The sequence below is a fragment of the Gorilla gorilla genome, chromosome 20 (assembly GCF_029281585.2).
Source record: "Gorilla gorilla gorilla isolate KB3781 chromosome 20, NHGRI_mGorGor1-v2.1_pri, whole genome shotgun sequence".
Lineage (NCBI taxonomy): Eukaryota > Metazoa > Chordata > Mammalia > Primates > Hominidae > Gorilla > Gorilla gorilla.
In genome coordinates this window covers 25,114,890-25,134,641 of record NC_073244.2, presented here as the reverse complement: position 1 = coordinate 25,134,641, position 19,752 = coordinate 25,114,890, and the positions used below count along the sequence as shown (strand labels likewise).

The 19,752-nt window shown below is 52.4% G+C and overlaps 1 protein-coding gene across 15 annotated transcripts in view; it reads right to left on the bottom strand.

Moving 5' to 3' along the window:
• Nucleotides 1–8,244, bottom strand: part of CRTC1 (CREB regulated transcription coactivator 1) — a 94,801-nt gene extending 86,557 nt beyond the window's left edge. For 7 of the 15 annotated variants that reach the window (XM_055372208.2, XM_055372202.2, XM_055372203.2 and 4 more), the window contains exon 1: nucleotides 8,004–8,196. In XM_055372208.2, the coding sequence (XP_055228183.1) occupies nucleotides 8,004–8,129 (126 nt within the window). In that variant the 5' untranslated portion in view covers nucleotides 8,130–8,196. Of the gene's footprint in view, nucleotides 1–8,003 lie in introns of all 15 variants that reach the window. The other 8 variants (XM_055372198.2, XM_055372200.2, XM_055372201.2 and 5 more) reach the window with 4 other exon arrangements.
• Nucleotides 8,245–19,752: the final 11,508 nt, after the last annotated feature.

Here is a 19,752-nt window from a genome sequence, read left to right as displayed (position 1 = left end):
AAGTTATCGTCCCATCTCAGCCTCTCAAAATGCTGGGATTACAGGCGTGAGCCACTGTGCCTGGTCCCCTCCATCTTTTTCTTTTTCTTTTTCTTTTTTTTTTTTTGAGACAGGATCTCACTCTGTCACCCAGGCTGGAGTGATCATAATTCACTGTAACCTCAAACTCCTGGGCTCAAACAATCCTCCTGCCTCGGCCTCCGAAAACTCTGGGATTAAAGGCATGCATCGCCACTCCCAGCCCACTCTTCATTTTTATTTATTTTTTTTTTTTGAGACGGAGTCTCGCTCTGTCACCCATGCTCGAGCACAGTGGCGTGATCTCGGCTCACTGCAAGCTCTGCCTCCCAGGTTCATGCCATTCTCCTGCCTCAGCCTCCCGAGTAGCTGGGACTACAGGCGCCCGCCACCACGCCCAGCTAATTTTTTTGTATTTTTAGTAGAGACGGGGTTTCACCATGTTAGCCAGGATGGTCTCGATCTCCTGACCTCGTGATCTGCCCACCCCAGCCTCCCAAAGTGCTGGGATTATAGGAGTGAGCCACTGCGCCCAGCCATGGCCCACTCTTCATAAGGATACCAGTCACTGGATTTAGGGCCACCCCCCAGGATGATCTCATCTCCAGATCCTTACCTTCATCACATCTACAGAAACCTTTTTTCCAGCTAAGGTCCAATTCACGGGTTACAGGGCTAGAAGGTGAGCCCTGAAGGTTTTTTTAGGGGCCACCACTCAGCCTGCTGCAGGGCATGCAGCTCACAACCTGGGGAGTACTGAGACAGCTTAGCTTTTTGGAGGGGCCTGGAGAGTGATGAGGATGAGGGCAGCTTGCCCCACCTTTTGTTCAGGGAGCAGCTCAGGGAGTCCTGCCTGTATACGGAGGCTGTGGATGGCAGCAGACAGCTGAAGCAGCCGGCACAGAAACAAACAGCGCCAAAGCCAGGACTGGGGGGCGGGCTCCACACTCAGCTAACCTGAGCCACCACTGCGCTGTGCCTGCAGCCCAGGGGCCCGTTTTACTCCAGCTTCACAGTAGGTAACAGCAGGAGAGTGCCCTCCTTCAGCCCTGACCGTGCCACCGTGACTGTCTTGCCTGGGTACTTTTTCTGGCCCAGGTGTTGCTGTCTGAGGTCGTCAATGATCAGTCATATGAGGAATCCCCAATGTCCTGAACCCCTGGCAAGCAGACGACACTCCCCCCTTCCCTTCCCCTCACCCCCAACATCCAATCCTCCAGCACATCTGGGTGGCTCTGCTGCAAAAATGCCACCAAATCCACCCGCTCTGTCACCCCCTTGCTCCAGCCATCATTCCCCCTGATCTGGTCACCTGCAGCGGCTGCTCACACCACACCCATCCCACTCACAGCCACAGCTATCCTCCTGAGACACACGACGTCCTCAAATGGATAAATGGAGAGTTACCAGAGGACCCGGCAACTCTACTCCCCAGCACATGCTCTGAGAAATGAAGATATACATCCACCCAAAAACGTGGACAAAGATGCCAACAGCAGCATGATTCACGACAGCCAAAGGTGGAAACAACCCGTGTTCATGGCCAGATGAATGGACAAAACGGGGTAGACCCACACCATGGAATATGACATGAACTATTACTGAGCCATGCCGGTGACGGTGCACCACACTGGGAATAAACTTAATGCCACTGAATTTTATACTTAAAAAACGTCAAAATGCTAAGTGTTATGTTACATATATATATATATGTATATATATATAGCCATCAATTTTTTTTTTTTTGAGATGGAGTCTCACTCTGTCGCCCAGGCTGGAGTGCAGTGGCGTAATCTCGGCTCACTGCAACCTCCGCCTCCCGGGATCAAGCAATTCTCCACCTCAGCCTCCCAAGTAGCTGGGATTACAGGCGTGCGCCACCACATCCAGCTAATTTTTGTATTTTTAGTAGAGACGGGGTTTCACCATGTTGGCCAGGCTGGTCTCGAACTCCCAACCTCAGGTGATCAGCCCACCTCCTTGGCCTCCCAAAGTGCCGCGGTTACAGGCATGAGCCACTGCGTCTGTCCATGCCACCAATTTTAAGAAATAAATGGAGGCCAGGCACAGTGGTTCATGCCTGTAATCTCAGCATTTTGGGAGGCTGAGGCGGGCGGATCACCTGAGGTCAGGAGTTCAAGAACCAGCCTGACCAACATGGAGAAACCCCATCTCTACTAAAAATACAAAACTTAGCAGGGTGTGGTGGCAGGCGCCTGTAATCCCAGCTACTCAGGAGGCTGAGGCAGGAGAATCGCTTGAACTCGGGAGGCAGAGGTTGCAGTGAGCCATGATTGTGCTACTACACTCCAGCCTGGGAGACAGAGCAAGACTGTGTCTCAAAAAAAAAAAAGAAAGAAAAAGAAAAGAAAGAAAGAAATGAAGCACTGATCCAAGTTAGAGGCTTGAAGTCACTATGCTAAGTAAAAGAAGGCAGACACAAAAGGCTTCGTGGTGCAGGATTCGCCCCACTGTGTAGGATTCTATCGATATGAAATGTCCAGAACAGGCAAATCCATAGAGACAGAAACCAGATTAGCTGACCAGGTGTGGTGGCTCACGCCTGCAATCGCAGCACTTTGGGAGGCCGAGGCGGGTGAATCACTTGAGGTCAGGAGTTCGAGACCAGCCTGCCCAACACGGCAAAACCCTGTCTCTACTCAAAAATACAAAAATTAGCCGGGTGTGGTGGCACCTGCCTGTAATCCCAGCTACTCAGGAGGCTGAGGCAGGAGAATCACTCGAACCCGGGAGGCAGAGGTTGTAGTGAGCTGAGATTGTGCCACTGCACTCCAGACTGGGTGACAGAGCTGAGACTCTGTCTCCAAAAAAAAAGAAAGAAAGAAAGCAAAGCAGATTTGTGGCTGCCAGGGGCTGGGCAAGGGGGAGTGGGAAGTAACTGTTGATGGGGACAGGGTCTCTTTCTGGGGGTACGAAATGTTCTCAAGTTGACTGGTGTTGGCTGTGCAAATGTGAATATACTAAAAGCCACTGAGTGGCGGAATGTCATGGAAATGACATCTCAATAAAGCTGTTACAAAAACAAGTGGGGCCAGGCGCCGTGGCTCACACCTGTAATCCCAGCATTCCGGGAGGCCGAGGTGGGCGGATCACCTGAGGTCGGGAGTTCAAGCCCAGCCTGACCAACATGGAGAAACCCCGTCTCTACTAAAAATACAAAATTACTCAGGCGTGGTGGTGCATGCCTGTAATTCCAGCTACTTGGAAGGCTGAGGCAGAAGAATCGCTTGAACCCAGGAGGCGGAGGTTGCAGTGAGTCAAGATCGCACCACCACACTCCAGCCTGGGCGACAGTGGGGGCTCCTTCTCAAAAAACAAAAACAAAAACAAACAAACAAACAAACAAAACAAGCAGGGAGGCTTCCCAGACCCCTCCCTCAGGGGAGATCCAAGCTCTTGCAGCCTCACCTGCCCTCCTCCCTGCTTTCCACCCATTCTCAAACTCGCCAAGTCGTTCCCACCACAAGGCTCTGACTGTGCCTGTCCCCGATCTGAAGTGCTCTTCCCTGCTCTCTGGGGATGCTGTGTCACCCCTGTCCCAGCCACTCCTAGCACGTGGCTGAGCCACTTCTCTCCCAGCGTGTGCCACCTTCTGAGGGCGTCTGCTTCATTCGGATGCATTGATGCTCTCCTGTCCCCCCTAAAACTATGCTGGCTCCCCAAGAACACAGCCCAGTATGCCCTGTACACTGCAGGAGCCCCAGCACCCCACAGTCTCTTGAGACATGCCAGACAATGAAAATTGTCATTTGATGGAATGAACGCGCTGCCCCAACTTTACAAGTCAGGATTCTACGGCCCAGAGGGGTTGAGAAACCCACCCAGTGTCACACAGCAGAGCGCCATAGACAGCCTGCCTATCACGCTGACCCAAGCCTAAGAGTGGGAGGGAACGCCCACACACCCACCCCTCCGCCCCAAGACCTGCAAACAGTCTCCCGACTTTATGCGCTGTCCCCCAACCCTTCAGTGCTTGTGCCCTGGTGAGGTCCCTGTCTTCTAGCCAAACATCTGCTGACTGGCCTTCCACAGCAGCAAGACACCTCAGGTGCCATCACCACCGGCAACTGTGAACAGACACGCATGAATGACATGCTGTCCTTTGGAATTCAAAGGAGAGGAGCAGGTGCCGACCGGACCATGCCTCACCTGGCTGCAGGTGTGGCCAAACCCCTGCTGTCTACCGTATGGGAGGCAGCGTGCCATGGCTGCAGGAGGGAAGCCCACATCATATAGGTTCATTCACCTGCTCCAGGCACGGCAGACATGCCACTTGGACTGTGCAGTGGCCAGTCAAGCTGGGAATAAGCTTGCCCACCCTGGTCGCAGCCTGCCAGAGATGGCACAGCCATATAGGTGGGGGCAAAGGATGGAACTCTACCTGACCAGGTGCAAAGCTCACACCCTGGCCCACCTCACTGTTACACCTCTAATCAAAAGTTTCTCAGCCTTGGCTGGGCACAGTGGCTCACGCCTGTAATCCCAGCAATTTGGGAGGCCGAGGTGGCCGGATCACCTGAGGTCAGGAGTTCGAGACCAGCCTGGCCAACATGGTCTCTACTACAAACCCCATCTCTGCTACAAATACAAAAATTAGCCAGGCATGGTGGCAGATGCCTGTAATCCCAGCTACTCGGGAGGCTGAGGAAGGAGAATCACTTGAACTCGGGAGGCAGAGGTTGCAGTGAGCCGAGATTGCGCCACTGCACTCCAGCCTGGGCAATAGAGCAAGAGTCTATCTCAAAAAAAAAAAAAAAAAAAAAAAAAAAAAGTTTCTCAGTCTTGGCACTGCCGACATCTGGGGCCAGATTATTCCACACGATGGGGCCATCCTGTGCACTACATGTAGGGGGTTGGGCAGCATCCCAGCCTCCACCCACCAGATGCTAGAAGCACCCCCTAATCATGATGACCCAAAATGTCTCCAGACATCACCAAGTGTCCCCTGGGGGGCAGAATCACCCCCTGCCCCAGAAAGAGAACAATGCTTTGTGTCTAAAAATCTAGTGTGAACTCACCTCTGCCCAGAGCCCATGCTCCCCTGACCCCAGGTGATGAGGAAGATGGGAAATGGTTTCCAGGGCTGAAAGAACTGCCATCTGCATATCTTCAGAATCTTGTTTTTGTTTTTGTTTTGAGATGGAGTCTCACTCTGTTGCCAAGGCTGGAGTACAGTGACACAATCTCAGCTCACTGCAACCTCCACTTCCCAGGTTCAAGCGATTCTTCTGTCTAAGCCTCCCGAGTAGCTGGGATTACAGGCATGTGCCACCACACCCGACTAATTTTTGTATTTTTAGTAGAGATGGGTTTCACCGTGTTGGCCAGGCTAGTCTCGAACTCCTGACCTCAGGTCATCCACTCACCTTGGCCTCCCAAAGTGCTGGGATTACAAGTGTGAGCCACTGCACTTGGCCTCTGAATTTTTCTAAATTCATTGACTGATGAAAGGATAAACAAATACAATATATCCATACAACGGAATATTACTTGACCCTAAAAAGGAACGAAGCACTGATCCATGATACTACAGAGATGAACCTCGAAAACATGATGCTGAGTGAAAGATGCCAGTCACAAAAGGCCATGTGTTGTGTGATTCCATTTATATAAAATGCCCAGAATAGGAAAACCCACAGAGACAGAAGACAGCTTAGTGCTTGCCAGGGGCTAGGGAAGGGGGAATGGGGAGTGACTGTTAATGGGGACGGGGTTTCTTTCTGGGTGGATAAAAAATGTTCTGGAGTTACAAAATAGGGGTGGTTGCACAACTCTGTGAATACACTAAAAACCACCAAACTGTACACTTTAAACAAGTAAATTGTATGATGTGTGAATCATATCTCAATAAAGCTATTATTTTAAAGAGATGTTTTCAACAACAATAATCTATTTCCAATCCCACGCAGAAACTGGACTTCTAATCAGAATGACACCCATGAACCTACTGTGACCCCTTTCTTCCGGTCACACTGCAAACATTTGACAACAACTGCATGCCAGCACACACCATGTGCTGGAGACAAAAAGAAGTGGCCACTCCTGCCTCAGAAGCCCTGATATGTGGGGGACACTCACGTGGAAGGATGCTCAAGTTGCACACTTTCTTCTTATTTTCTTTTTTTGAAATGGAGTTTCACTCTTGTCACCCAGGCTGGAGTACAGTAACATGATCTCGGCTCACTGCAACCTCCACCTCCCAGGTTCAAGTGATTCTCCCACCTCAACCTCCCCAGTAGCTGGGATTACAGGTACCTACCACCACGTCCGGATAATTTTTATATTTTTAGTACAGACAGGGTTTCACCACGTTGGCCAGGCTGGTCTCGAACTCCTGACCTCAGGTGATCCACTGCCTCAGCCTTCCAAAGTGCTGGGATTACAGACATGAGCCATCATACCTGGCCATTTTCTTATTTTTTTTTTCATTCATTCATTCACCAGCCATCTCTTTCTCTACATCCTGAGCAAGAATGTAGCTGCTTGGAGCTGGGAGGACAGATGTGGCACACTCACCGAGCATGCCTAAAGCAGTACCTGGCTGACAGCGAGCTCCCAATCATTACCAACACAGAAATGAAGACACGAATCCTAGTCTATAAGGTCACAATCTCTCAGAGAAACAAACAACTAGTTACAAAGTAACACAGACTGAAAGTGCTACCTAAGGAATCAGAGACTGAGGTTAAGTCCACCTGAGCCAGTCACATCAGTGGCTGAATCTGGAAACCAGGGATATGAGCATCTGCGAAGCCCACCCAAACCCTCCCCAAGGCCCCAGGATGCAGGAGAGGGGTCTCACCACACTGCAAGAACAAAGTGGAGATTCAGCATCACCTTTGCAAAGTGTGCTCACCACCCTGACCCAAGAGGAAGGTCTTGCTAGAATGCCTGACAAGGGAAGAAACTGAGGCCTGAGGAACTCGGGTGCCTTGCCGTGCTCAGACACCAGCCCCAATCAAGCCCCTGCTCCTGGCCCACAGCAACTTCCCAAGTGAGATTTGCAGGGTATCTGCTCTGCCAGCCAGGAGCCTGGCAGAACCCGGCCTGCGCCTGCACACCAAATGCGCCCAGCCACCTGAGGCAGACCTGGCCCTCCACCCTGGTCCTGAGAGGGCAGGGGCTGTGGTCAGCATCCCCTGTTCCACTGGGAGGAACATCACCTGGCCCCCACCATATGGGCTACATGGAGAAGGGGCAGCTGTCTCCACTCCAAGTTCCAGGACTGAGCACAATCTGCCTTCTTGGCCCCCCTCTGGACCCCCTGGGGGACAGGATCTGACCATTCCCTCAGCTGTCCAAGAGGGAGAGATCCCTGTCCCACCTCAGCTCTGCAAGTGGGGACATCTGTTCCTCCCCCAACACCCAGGGAGTAAAGGCACAGGTAACCATGACGTAGAGACACCGGTCCCCCTCAGGTAGCAAGAATGGGAGGGCATCTGTCCCTCCCAGGTAGCAAGGATGCGGGGGCACTTGCACCCTCACCCCCAGCTACCAATGGTGCTTGCAAGCAGCACCCAGCTCATACACCTGTGTCATCCTGCCCCCCAGGTAGCAATGATGCGGGGACACCTGTCCCTTCCAGGTAGTAATAATGTGGGGCACCTGTCCCCCTCGGGTAACAATGATGTAGGGACACCTGTCCCCTGTCAGGTAGCGACGAGGTACTAGCACCTGTTCCCTCCTAGTAGTAATGATATAGAGGCCCCTGTCTCCTCCGGGGAGCAGTGATGCGGGGGCACCTGTACCCCATCAGGTAAGGATTTTGTGGGGTCACCTGTCCCGCCCACGACGCCCGGGGCGTGGGGACACCTGTCCCCCTCGGGCCGTGCCAAGCCCCGCCCCCGCCGCGCGCGCCCCGCCCCCGCCGCGCCCCCCCCCACCCCGCCCCGTGCACGCGCCGGACACGCGCCCCCTCCCTCCCTCCGCCGGCCCTGAAGGGTCGGCGCGGGCAGCCCCCTTACCCGCGCGGCCCGCGTCAGGCTCAGGTCCTTCATGACCTCCTCGAAGGCCGCCGTCTCCTCCGCCTGCTTCTGATTGTGCAGCGCGATCTTCTCGCTGAATTTCCGCGGATTGTTCGAAGTCGCCATCTTCTCGCCGCCACCTCCTCCTCCTCCTCCTCCTCCTCCTCCTCCTCCACCTCCTCGCCCCCCCACTCGCCCGTGCCACCGCGCAAGCGCCGGCTGGGCCCACGGGCGGCGAGCAGTGCGCAGGCGCGCCGGCGGTCGTGAGCGCGGCGCAGGCGCACAGGAGCGGCGCGCGGCGCGGGGGCGAAGGCGCATGCGCGCGCCCCGGCGCGCGCTCGGGGCCCGCGGGAAGGGCAGTGGAGCGCGAGTGGAAATTTCAGCGCCGGCGCAGCGATCCGCCTCCTGGCCCGCTGGACAGCGGCCGCCGGGCTGTTGGACAAGGACCGCGGATCGGCTGGGACACTGGAGCCCCCAAGAGGGAGACGGCCTGACCCAGATCCTCCCAATTCACAAGGGTGGGGCCAGGCACCCCCCCCGCAAGGATTGGTGGCACCCCAAGTTGAACCTGGGTTTGGACTAAGAGCTCTGAAAACAGACTAGGGCGTTGGTCACTCATGCATTCATTCATTCAAGGAATATTTACTGAGCACCTACTATGTGCCAGGCAAACGAGTACAGGCGTGAACAAGCAGAGGTGATCCCTGCCCTTATGGAGTGTATCGTCAGAGAGGGGGCAGACATAGCACACAAATAACCAAGAACTTTTCAGATGGAGGTAAATGTGATGCGGTAAATAAGACCAGTGGCCAGCCACAGAACATTAGGGAGGGAGGCTCCTGCAGCCACCACAGACAGGGAGGCGGAAAGTTATCTTAGCTAAGACCTGAACCCTGCAATCGGCTCCTTCAGTCCATAAACCTAGCTGTTGCCCTTAACGACTTTCTTTTTTTTTTTTTTTTCCTTGAGACCGAGTTTTGCCCTTGTCGCCCAGACTGGAATGCAGTGGTGCGCTCTCGGCTCACTGCAACCTCCTCCTCCCAGGTTCAAGCCATTCTGCCTCAGCCTCTCCAGTAGCTAGGATTACGGGCAGGCGCCACCACGCCCAGCTAATTTTTTTATTTTCAGTAGAGACTAAAGACCATGTTGGCCAGGCTGGTCTTGAACTCCTGACCTCAGGTGATCCACCCGCCTCGCCCTCCCTAAGTGCTGGGATTACAGGCCTGAGCCACCATGTCCAGCCGACGACTATTTTTTCCCATTCCCTTGCAATGGGCATATTGCTATTCTCTGGATACCTGAGCCCAAAGAACTGGAATTACAGAGCTTCAGCCTTCCCTCTGCATACTTCTCCAGTCCAGTCTTGTTCAAGGATCTCTATTTTGTAACAAGGTGCTAAGAGAAGGGTCCAGAAATCCCATCAAGACTCAGCAGTGAAGGAAGGAGCAGAGACTCCCCCGATGGCAGAGTGGTAAGCCAGGGAAGCAGGAGGGACTCTAACCCTCCCTCCCTCAAGAGAGGGACCCCCAACCACCAATATTGAAAGTTTATATTCAGGAGGCTGCAGGGATTTCAGAGCATGGGCTGGGTGGAAGCTAGGAAGGTCAGCTGGGGGAATTGATGATGGCTCTAATGGCACAACAAGCACACATTTTATTGGACTGAGGATGGCTGGAGGGGATGCTAACATCTTCCAAACATGCTTTGATTCATGCTTTACAACAGGTAATAAAATGCTCATGTTAAAAATATATATATGTATATATATGTGTATATATGTATATATATGTATATATATATATCGATTTTCATTTAGAATGCCTTGGATATTGTCACTGCCCTACTTTATCTTTGTTTTGAGACAGAGTCTCACTCTGTCGCCCACGCTAGAGTGCAGTGGCGCGACCTTGGCTCACTGCAATCTCCGCCTCTCAGGTTCAAGCGATTCTCCTACCTCAGCCTCCCAAGTAGCTGGGATTACAGGCATGCACCATGATGCTCAGCTAATTTTTATGGGATTTTTTTTTTTTTTTTTTTGAGACAGAGTCTCTGTTTCCCAGGCTGGAGTGCAGTGGCACAGACTCAGCTCACTGCAACCTCTGCCTCTGGGGTTTAAGTGATTCTCCTGCCTCAGCCTCCCAAGCAGCTGGAATTACAGGAACCTACCACCACACCCGGCTAATTTTTGTATTTTTAGTAGAGACAGGGTTTCACCATGTTGGCCAGGCTGGTCTTGAACTTCTGACCTCAGGTGATCCGCCCGCCTCAGCCTCCCAAAGTGCTGGGATTACAGATGTGAGCCACCGCGCCCGGCCATCTTCCTTCTTGATATGATTTTGCACACTTTGGTAAGCTCCTATACTTTTTGCCTAACAAGCATATTCCTTCTCTCAACCCCACCCACTCCCTCAACTTTTTAGTGTCAACAACCCTTATTTGGGGAACACTGGTTCTGACTTTCAGTCTGTGAGATGTGAATGGCTGGTCTCACCACTCTCCCACCACACAAACATCCCTCCCTAAGGTGGAAGTCTTGGCCAATCAGCATAGCCCATTGTGCTGGCCATCAAGATTGGTTCAGGCCAGGCTGGGTGTTGTGGCTCATGCCTGTAATCCCAGAACTTGGGAGGCCAAGGCAGGAGGATCATTTGAGGCCAGGAGCTCGAGACCAGCCTGGGCAACATAGCGAGATTTAATCTCCACTAAAAATAAAAAAATTACCTGGGCGTGGTGGTGCCTGCTTATAATCCCAGCTACTCAGGAGGCTGAGACAGGAGGATTGCTTGAGCCTGGGAGATGGAGGCTGCAGTGAGCTATGATAATGCACTGCACTCCAGCCTGGGTACAGAGCAAGACTCTGTCTCAAACAAACAAACAAACAAACAAAAAACAGGCTGGGCGCTGGGTCATGACTGTAATCCCTACACTTTTGGAGGCAGAGGCAGGCAGATCACCTGAGGTCAGGAGTTTGAGACCAGCCTGGCCAACATGGTGAAACCCCATCTCGACTAAAAATACAAAAAAAGTTAGCCAGACGTGGTGGCACACGCCTGTAATTCCAGCTACTGGGGAGGCTGAGGCAGGAAAATCACTTAAACCCAGGAGGTGGAGGTTGCAGTGAGCCAAGATAGCGCCACTTCACTCTAGCCCGGGCAACAGAGGGAGACTTTGTCTCAAAAAAAAAAAAACAAAAGATTAGTTCAGCTGGGCCAAAAGAGTGGACCCACACAAAGGAAAACAGAACCAGGCCTGGCACGGTGGCTCACAACTGTAATCCCAGCACTTTGGGAGGCCAAGGTGGGTGGATCACTTGAGGTCAGGAGCTTGAGACCAGCCTGACCAACATAGGGAAACCCCGTCTCTACTAAAAATACAAAATTAGCTGGGCATGGTGGCACATGCCTCTAATCCCAGCTACTTGGGAGGCTGAGGCAGGAGAACAGCTTGAATCCAGGAGGCAGAGGTTGCAGTGAGCCGAGATCACATGACTGTACTCCAGCCTGAGCTTCTGGATCCAGCCATTCCTGAAGCTAGACTCACCTGCCTTTTAAGTTATGTAGGCGAAAAATTTATTCCCTTTTGTGCTTGTCTATTTGTTTTCTTTGTTTGTTTGTTTGTTTGTTTGTTTGTTTGTTTGTTTTTTCAGACAGGGTCTCACTTTGTTGCCCAGGCTAGAGTGCAGTGGCATGATCATGCTCACTGAAGCCCCAACCCTTAGGCTCAGGTGATCCCCCCACCTCAGCCTTCCAGGTAGCTGGGACTACAGGTGTGCACCATCATGCCTGGCTAATGTTTTGTGGTTTTTGTAGAGACAGGATTCATCCTGTTGCTCAGGCTGGTCTCAAACTCCTGGGCTCAAGTGATCTGCCCCCCTCAGCCTCCCAAAGTGCTGAGATTACAGGTGTGCACCACCGTGCCTGGCCTGCCTAAATCTATTTCAAGTCCTTTTTCTGTTCCTGGTTCTGACTGAGACTGCAGCTTCTGTGAGTCCAATGCGAGACTGGGCCCGCTACATATGTGGCTTCTAGTTCTTTTTTTTTTTTTTTTTAAACAGAGTCTCGCTAGGTCTCCCAGGCTAGAGTGCAGTGGCACGATCTTGGCTCACTGCAACCTCTGCCTCCCAGGTTCAAGTGATTCTCCTGCATCAGCCTCCAGAGTACCTGGGACTACAAGCGTGCGCCACCACGCCCAGCTAATTTTTGTATTTTTAGTAGAGATGGGGTTTCACCATGTTGGCCAGGCTGGTCTCGAACTCCTGACCTCAGATGATACTCCCACCTTGGCATCCCAAAGTGCTGGGGTTATAGGTGTGAGCCACCACGCCTGACCGGCTTCTAGTTCTTGACAGCATCCTGTGAGGTCAGAGAAGAAATAAAGACAGAGAGCAGGGACAGCAGCTGCCCTAGCAACTTATGCACCAAAACTCAGGCCTCACAGCCGACTCAGCTGCTTCCACACACTGAGTTTTGTAGGCTTTAAATGAAGTTAGCCGGGCATGGTGGCTCACGCCTGTAATCCCAGCACTTTGGGAGGCCAAGGCGGGCGGCTCACCTGAGGTCAGGAGTTTGAGACCAGCCTGACCAACATGGAGAAACCCCGTCTCTACTAAAAATACAAAATTAGCCGGGCGTGGTGGCACATGCCTGTAATCCCAGCTACTCGGGAGGCTGAGGCAAGAGAATCGCTAGAACCCAGGAGGTGGAGGTTGCAGTGAGCCAAGATCGCGCCATTGCACTCCAGCCTGGGCAACAAAAGTGAAACTCCATCTCAAAAAAAAAATAAAATAAAATAAATAAATAAATAAATAAAGTTAATAAGTGTCAACTGCCTTACTTCTAAGAAGTGCTCCATAATTGATGCCACTTACCCTAATCAATTACATGTATCTTTTTTTTTTTTTTTTCTTTTTTGAGACACAGTTTCGCTCTGTTACCCAAGCTGGAGTGCAGTGTTGCGATCTCGGTTCACTGCAACTTCCAACCTCCGCCTCCCGGGTTCAAGCAATTCTCCTCCTACTTCAGCCTCCCGAGTAGCTGAGATTACAGGGGTGTACCACGACGCCTAGCTAATTTTTTCTTTTTTTTGAGATGGAGTTTCGCTCTGTCGCCCAGGCTGGCATGCAGTGGTGAGATCTCGGCTCACTGCAGCCTTCACCTCCTAGGCTCAAGTGATTTTCCTGCCTCAGCCTCCTGAGTAGCTGTGACTACAGGTGTAGGCCACCACACCCGGCTAATTTTTGTATTTTTAGTAGAGACAGGGTTTTGCCATGTTGGCCAGGTTGCTTTCAAACTCCTGACCTCAAGTGATCCTCCTGGCTCAGCTTCGCAAAGTGCTAGGATTATAGGCGTCAGCCACTGCGCCTGGCCCTGTAGGCTTTAAATGAAATTAGTATGTGTCAACATACGTTAATATGTTAGTATGTTAACATATGTTAATATGTGTCTCACTAAGAGGTGCTCCATAAATGCCACTTACCCTGATAACTTACATATATCTGCACTAAGCCAGTTTCCAGACACAGGAAGATGGAAGAGAAAAGATTTTGGGGACTAGCAGGGGTTACAGCAAGGAGCCATCCTGGGCATGTGCAGAAGTAAGTCTGCTGCTCTTCCTACTCACCCCCATTCACCCCGCGGCCCGCCTGGCGTGAAACTTGATCCATCCTAAACCCTGGTGATGAGTCAGAGGAAGCAGCCAGCCCGCTCATTGTGCAATGGCCAGACAGCAGCCCAAGCCCCCCTTCTTGCTCCACTGACCCCCAGCCCTGAGAAGGGCGAGGCTTCAGTGTCCAGTGACCCGGGCAGAAACCAACCCTGAGGTTTTCACTTTCTTCCTTCATCAAAGGAACTTGCTGCCACCCAGTGTGGTCCAACACTGCTCTTCACAGCAGCCCTATGGGCTTTGCAAAGCAGGGCAGATCCCACACTCCCATCGCACTTTAAAAAAAAAAATCTAAAGGCTTGGCGCAGTGGTTCATGCCTGTAATCCCAGCACTTTGGGAGGCAGAGGCAGGTGGGTCACCTGAGGTCAGGAGTTCGAGACCAGCCTGGCCAACATGGTGAAACCCCGTCTCTTAAAAAAAAAAAAAAAAAAACGAAAATTAGCTAGGCATGATGGTGGGTGCCTGTAATCCCAGCTACTCGGGAGGCTGAGGCAGGAGAATCGCTTGAACCCGGGAGGTGGAGGTTGCAGTGAGCCGAGATCACACCATTGCACTCCAGCCTGGGCGACAGAGTGAGACTCCATCTCAAATAAAAAAAAAAATACCCTCCTCCTGGCGGCTCCACATGCTTATGCTCGGCTCGGCTCTCGCTCCAGCCACACGGGCCTCTTCGCTGTTCCCTCTGCCTGGATTGCGCTCCTCCAAGATGCTTTCGTGGCTGGCTCCTTCTCGACTTGCAGGCCTCTGCTCTGAGAGACCCTCCTGAAGGGTCTAGCGGAAGTGGACCTCCAGCGTCTCTTCCCATGACCCAGAAACATCCCACTCTCTGAAGGCAGCTGTTTGTGCGGTCTCATCTGATCCCTTGTAGATTGAGCTGAGATTATGTTCGCCTTTCCCGAGGAGGCCAGGGCCAGGCCAGAGTTCCCTGTGTGCCTGTGGAATGTGGAAAGGGCACAGACACACGTGATTTCTTATGTGTTTTTGTTCATTCGTTTGTGCGTTTTTAAGACAGAGTCTTGCTCTGTCACCCAGGCTGGAGTGCAGTGGCGCGAACTCGGCTCACTGCAACCTCCACCTCCACACCTGTAATGTCAGCACTTTGGGGGACTGAGGCGGGCAGATCACCTGAGGTCAGGAGTTTGAGACCAGCCTGGCCAACATGGTGAAACCCCGTCTCTACTAAAAATGCAAAAAAACATTAACTAGGCGTGGTGGCACACGCCTGTAAACCCAGCTACCTGGGAGGCTGAGGAAGGAGAATCGCTTGACCTGGGAGATCAAGAAACTCTTGAGCATTTCTGTGTGGTCCAACACTTATCAGTTGTCAAGCTGTGTGACAATGGAAAACTGTCTTCACCTCTCTGAGCCTCACTGCCCTCCTCTGCTAAATGTGGACAGTGGTGCTCCTCATAGCAGGCTCTTGGAAAGATGAAACAGATAACACATGGAAAGCACTTAGCTCAGTGCCTGCTTCATCCAAGCACTCAGCAACTGTTAGAAAAGCAAAACGCTACTTCGCGATGTTAGTTTTCATGCTTTGCTTCTCAGCTCTTCCTTATATGGGATCTTAGTCGATTTGGGGTACCCACGTCGTGTGGAGGTGAATTAGGGCCATTGGAGCTGAGAGGCAAAGAGGAAAACAATCCCTGGTCTGTCTCTGACTTCCAAAAGAGGCTCTCATCGTACAGAGTTTTTAAAGGGCAAAGCAAAAGCCGGGTCTGATCATGAAGAGAGAGGGAAAGGACCCATGAGAAGCCAGCAATGCCCCTCATTACGATAAGGTTACAGGAGGACCCAGGCCCCTCGTCCTCCCACCCAGGCTTGAGTGGTGGATGGAGGGTGGGACGGGGTGGGCCGCCAAGGAGGGTAGTGAGAGGCTGGAACTGGCCAGGCGGGGGACCCATGGTTCAAGTCTAGGGACCCAGCCACTTGTGCTGAGGGGTAGATAGCTGAAGTGCGTGTTGGAAAACTGGTTGATTGGCTGGATGCATTGGCTTGTGCCTATATTCTCAGCACTTTGGGAGGCAGAGGCAGGAGGACTGCTTGAGCTCAGGAGTTTGAAACCAGCCTGGGCAACACAGAGAGACTGGGGCATGCTCCCAGGGACACCTACAGTGTCCATGCCCTGAAATTTGGCCAAGGCCCCACTGACCTCCCTACATCCAGACCCCCATCCTGCTGTCCAAGAGCCTGGGGCACTCACAGCCCCCACTCACCTGAAACAAACAAATAAAAAGAGAGGGATACCTCGACCTCCAGGAGGCAGTGGCTGCTAAGGAGATGCAGAACGGGCCTTTCTTTTTGGTTGCCAGCATCAAGGTCCCCATTCAAGTTTGGGGAGTCCCCCCACAGAGGGAAGTTGGTCACCCTGCTAACAAGAGAGGTCCCCAAGCCAAGGGTGACCCATTGAACTATTGGCCCCGGTTCCCACCTATTCCTGCATCCCTGCCCTCTACAGTTCTTCCTTCCAGGTGGAAGACACTTCCCCATTCCAGATGTGAGGCTCAGCCATGTCATTTGCTTGGCCAAAGACGTATGGGCAGGTCAGGCATAGTGGCTCATGCCTGTAATCCCAGCACTTTGGGAGGCCAGGGCAGGTGGATCACTTGAGGCCAGGAGTTCGAGACCAGCCTGGACAACAAAGCAAAACCCCGTCTCTACTAAAAATACAAAACTTAGCCAGGTGTAGTGGCACATACCTGTAATCCCAGCTACTCGAGAGGCTGAGGCAAGAGAATAGCTTGATCTTGGGAGGTGGAGGTTGCTGTGAGCCGAGATTGCGCCACTGCACTCCAGCCTGGGTGACAGAACGAGACTCAGTCTCAAATAAATAAATAAATGAATAAGCTGCTCTTGGTGGCATGAGCGTATAGTACTAGCTAGTCAGGAGGCTAAGGTGGGAGTATCACTTCAGCCCAGGAGGTTGAGGCTGCAGTGAACCATGATCGTGCCACTGCACTCCAGCCTGGGCGACAGAGCAAGACTCCATCTCAAAATAAAATAAAAAAAAAAAGACTTACGGGCAGATGTGATAGTGTGTGAGTCCCGAACTGAGACCTTATGAGGCCTCACGTGATTCCACTTGTCCTCAGACACCTGCAGGAGGAAAATGTGCCCTGGCTAGCTGCTGTTCCAGCAGGAGGCAAGAACCCGTGGAGCAGGGACTCTGGGCCACTCTGCATCCTTGCACCTGTAAGCAGAGCTGCCAAGCCGAGGCCAGCCTAGAGCAGACACCACCTCTGCTGACTCACAGACATGTGAAAAACAAACGCTTATTGTTGTATGCCATTGAGACTTGGGGGTGTTTGTTGCACAGCAGTGGCTGACTAATACACAGGAATGTACTCACTTTCACCACTCCTGGGACAGCTGGGGAATGGCGTGGGATACTGGCTGGGCCTCCGGGATGTTTCCATGCAGGCACAAGTGCTACAGAGAAACAGCATCAGGGCAGGGCCATCTGTTTTCTAGGGGCAGCTGTGGCTGAGTGCCCAGGGCAGATGGCAGTGCCAACGGAGGCGTCTGGATTCTGCAGTGGTGGCAGGATCGTCCTCTGGCATAATTTCAGCTGAAGGCCTAGCTGCCTCACCTCTTTGATTCCCTTGTTTACTTTTTTCTTTTTTCTTTTTTTGGGAGACAGGGTCTCACTGTGTTACCCAGGCTGGAGTGCAGTGGCACAATCACAGCTCACTGCAGCCTTGATCTCCAGGGCTCAAGCTATCCTCACCTCACCCTCCTGTGTAGCTGGGACTACAGGTGCACGCCACTATGCCAGGCTAATTCTTCTATTTTTTGTAGAGACAGGGTTTTGCTGTGTTGCTGGTCTCCAACTCCTGAGCTCAAGAGATCTGCCTGCCTCAGCCTCCCAAAGTGCTGGAAATACAGTCTCTAAACCAAAAAAAAAAAGGAAGAAAGAAAGAGAGAGGCATAGTCATGCCCCCTCCCAGAAATCATGGGCCACCAGTCATAACATCCCGGCACCTCTGACCTCCAGTCTCCTTGTTATGAGAAATAATGTCTGCACTGCAGAAAACACTAATGGCCAGATATGCTTGTCACCAAGCAGTTCCAAAATTATAATGTAAATGTGGCAGATGCTGGAGTATTCCCATCTCATGTCAGGGTTTTTACTTGTAAGCAACAGCAACTGACTCTAGACAATTTATTTACTTAAATTTTTTTTGAGATGGAGTCTTGCTCTGTTGCCCGGGCTAGAGTGCAGTGGTGCAATCTTGGCTCACTGCAACCTCCACCTCCCAGGTTCAAGCAATTCTCCTGCCTCAGCCTCCGGAGTAACTGGGATTACAGGCATTAATCACCACACCTGGCTAATTTTTGTATTTTTAGTAGAGGCAGGGTTTCATCATGTTGGCCAGGCTGGTCTTGAACTCCTGACCTCAAGTGATCTGCCTGCCTCAGCCTCCCAAAGTGCTGGGATTACAGGCGTGAGCCGCTGCATCCAGCCTGGACAATTTAAATAGCCAATGTGTGTATTGCAAAACTGGTTGGTTGGCTAGGTATGGTGGCTCATGCCTATAATCCCGGCACTTTGGGAGGCCAAGGCAGGAGTGTTGCTTGAGCCCAGGAGTTCAAAACCCGCCTGGACAACATAGTGAGACGCTGTCTCTACTAAAAAAAAAAAAAAAAAAAAAAAAAAGGCCAGGCGTGGTGGCTTACGCCTGTAATCCCAGCACTTTGAGAGACCAAGGTGGGCAGATCACTTGAGGTCAGGAGTTCAAGATCGCCTGGCCAACATGGCGAAACCTCATCTGTACCAAAAATACAAAAATTAGCCAGGAGTAGTGGCATGCACCTGTAGTCCCAGCTACTCAGGAGGCTGAAGCAGGAGAATCGCTTGAACCTAGGAGGCCAAGGTTGCAGTGAACTGAGATGGCGCCATTGCACTCCAGCCTGGGCAACAGAGTAGACTCCGTCTCAAAAAAAAAAAAAAAAAAAAAATTGTTTGGTAGCTCACAGAAGTGATGAGAAGGCTGGAAAACCAGGCTCAGAAAAACAGGCTGGAGTGCAGTGGTGCAATCACAGCTCCTTGCAGCCTAGAACTCCTGGGCTCAGGTGATCCTCCCACTTCAGCCTCCCCGAGTGGCTGGGACTACAGGCGTGCGTCACCCTGACGAGCTTTTTCTTTTTTTTTTTTTTTTGTAGAGATAAGTTCTCACTATGTCACTCAGGGCTGGTCTTGAACTCTTGGACTCAAGCAATCCTCCTGCCTCGGCCTCCTAAAGCTCTGGGATTACAGGCGTGAGCCACCGCCCCCAGCCTGAGTGTGCTCTCTTAACTTGCTCCTCCTGGCCACAAGATGGCTGCAGAAGCCCCTGGCATTGTGTCCTCATAAGAAGCAGTAAGGAAGGGAAGGGGGCAACAAGGCCTCTCTCTCCCTTGTCCAGAAACACCCGACCCCTTCAAGCTTGCTGGCCAGAGCTGGGAAACACGCCCAGATTGCAAACAACCCCAGCAAAAGGCATTGCCAAGAACGGCTCAGCTGAATCTTAACCCCAGAGGCTGGGCACGTTGCTGCTGGCACCAAATCAGGGATCTGATGGTGAGGAGGGAGGAATGGCTGCCCGGCTGGCCACCAGAATGAGAGCGACAGGAAGAAGAGAACAAAGCAGGGGCCTTGCTGGGGGTGGAGCACGGCTTGGTGCCCTCCTTTCCCCGGGGTTTGCACACAGAAGGTGCCCATGGCCACTAGTGTGAAGAAGGCTGCCCTCACCTTCCCGCCCCAGCACCTCTCCTTTGTGCAGCAAACATTCGAGCTATGCTCCGTCTGTGCCAGGCTCTGTGTTAGGCGCCGGACCGCTGAGATCCACGGTCGGGCGCCCCGAGGAAGAGCAGGGCCCGAGGCTGCACCGTGCAAAGTGAATCTCCAGGGCCCGTGAGAACGGACGAGCTGGAGCTGCTTCCTCGGAGACAGAGCCAGGGGCGGGTTTCCAAGCTGGCCAGGTCCGGGGCGGATTCCCACCTCACACAGCTCCCCAGAGGCCCCCTTGGCCCTCACTTGCTGAGAGGCCCCAGAAGTCGCACTTGGCCTCCCTCTTGCGGGCCTGCATCCGACCGTCCCGAGAGACA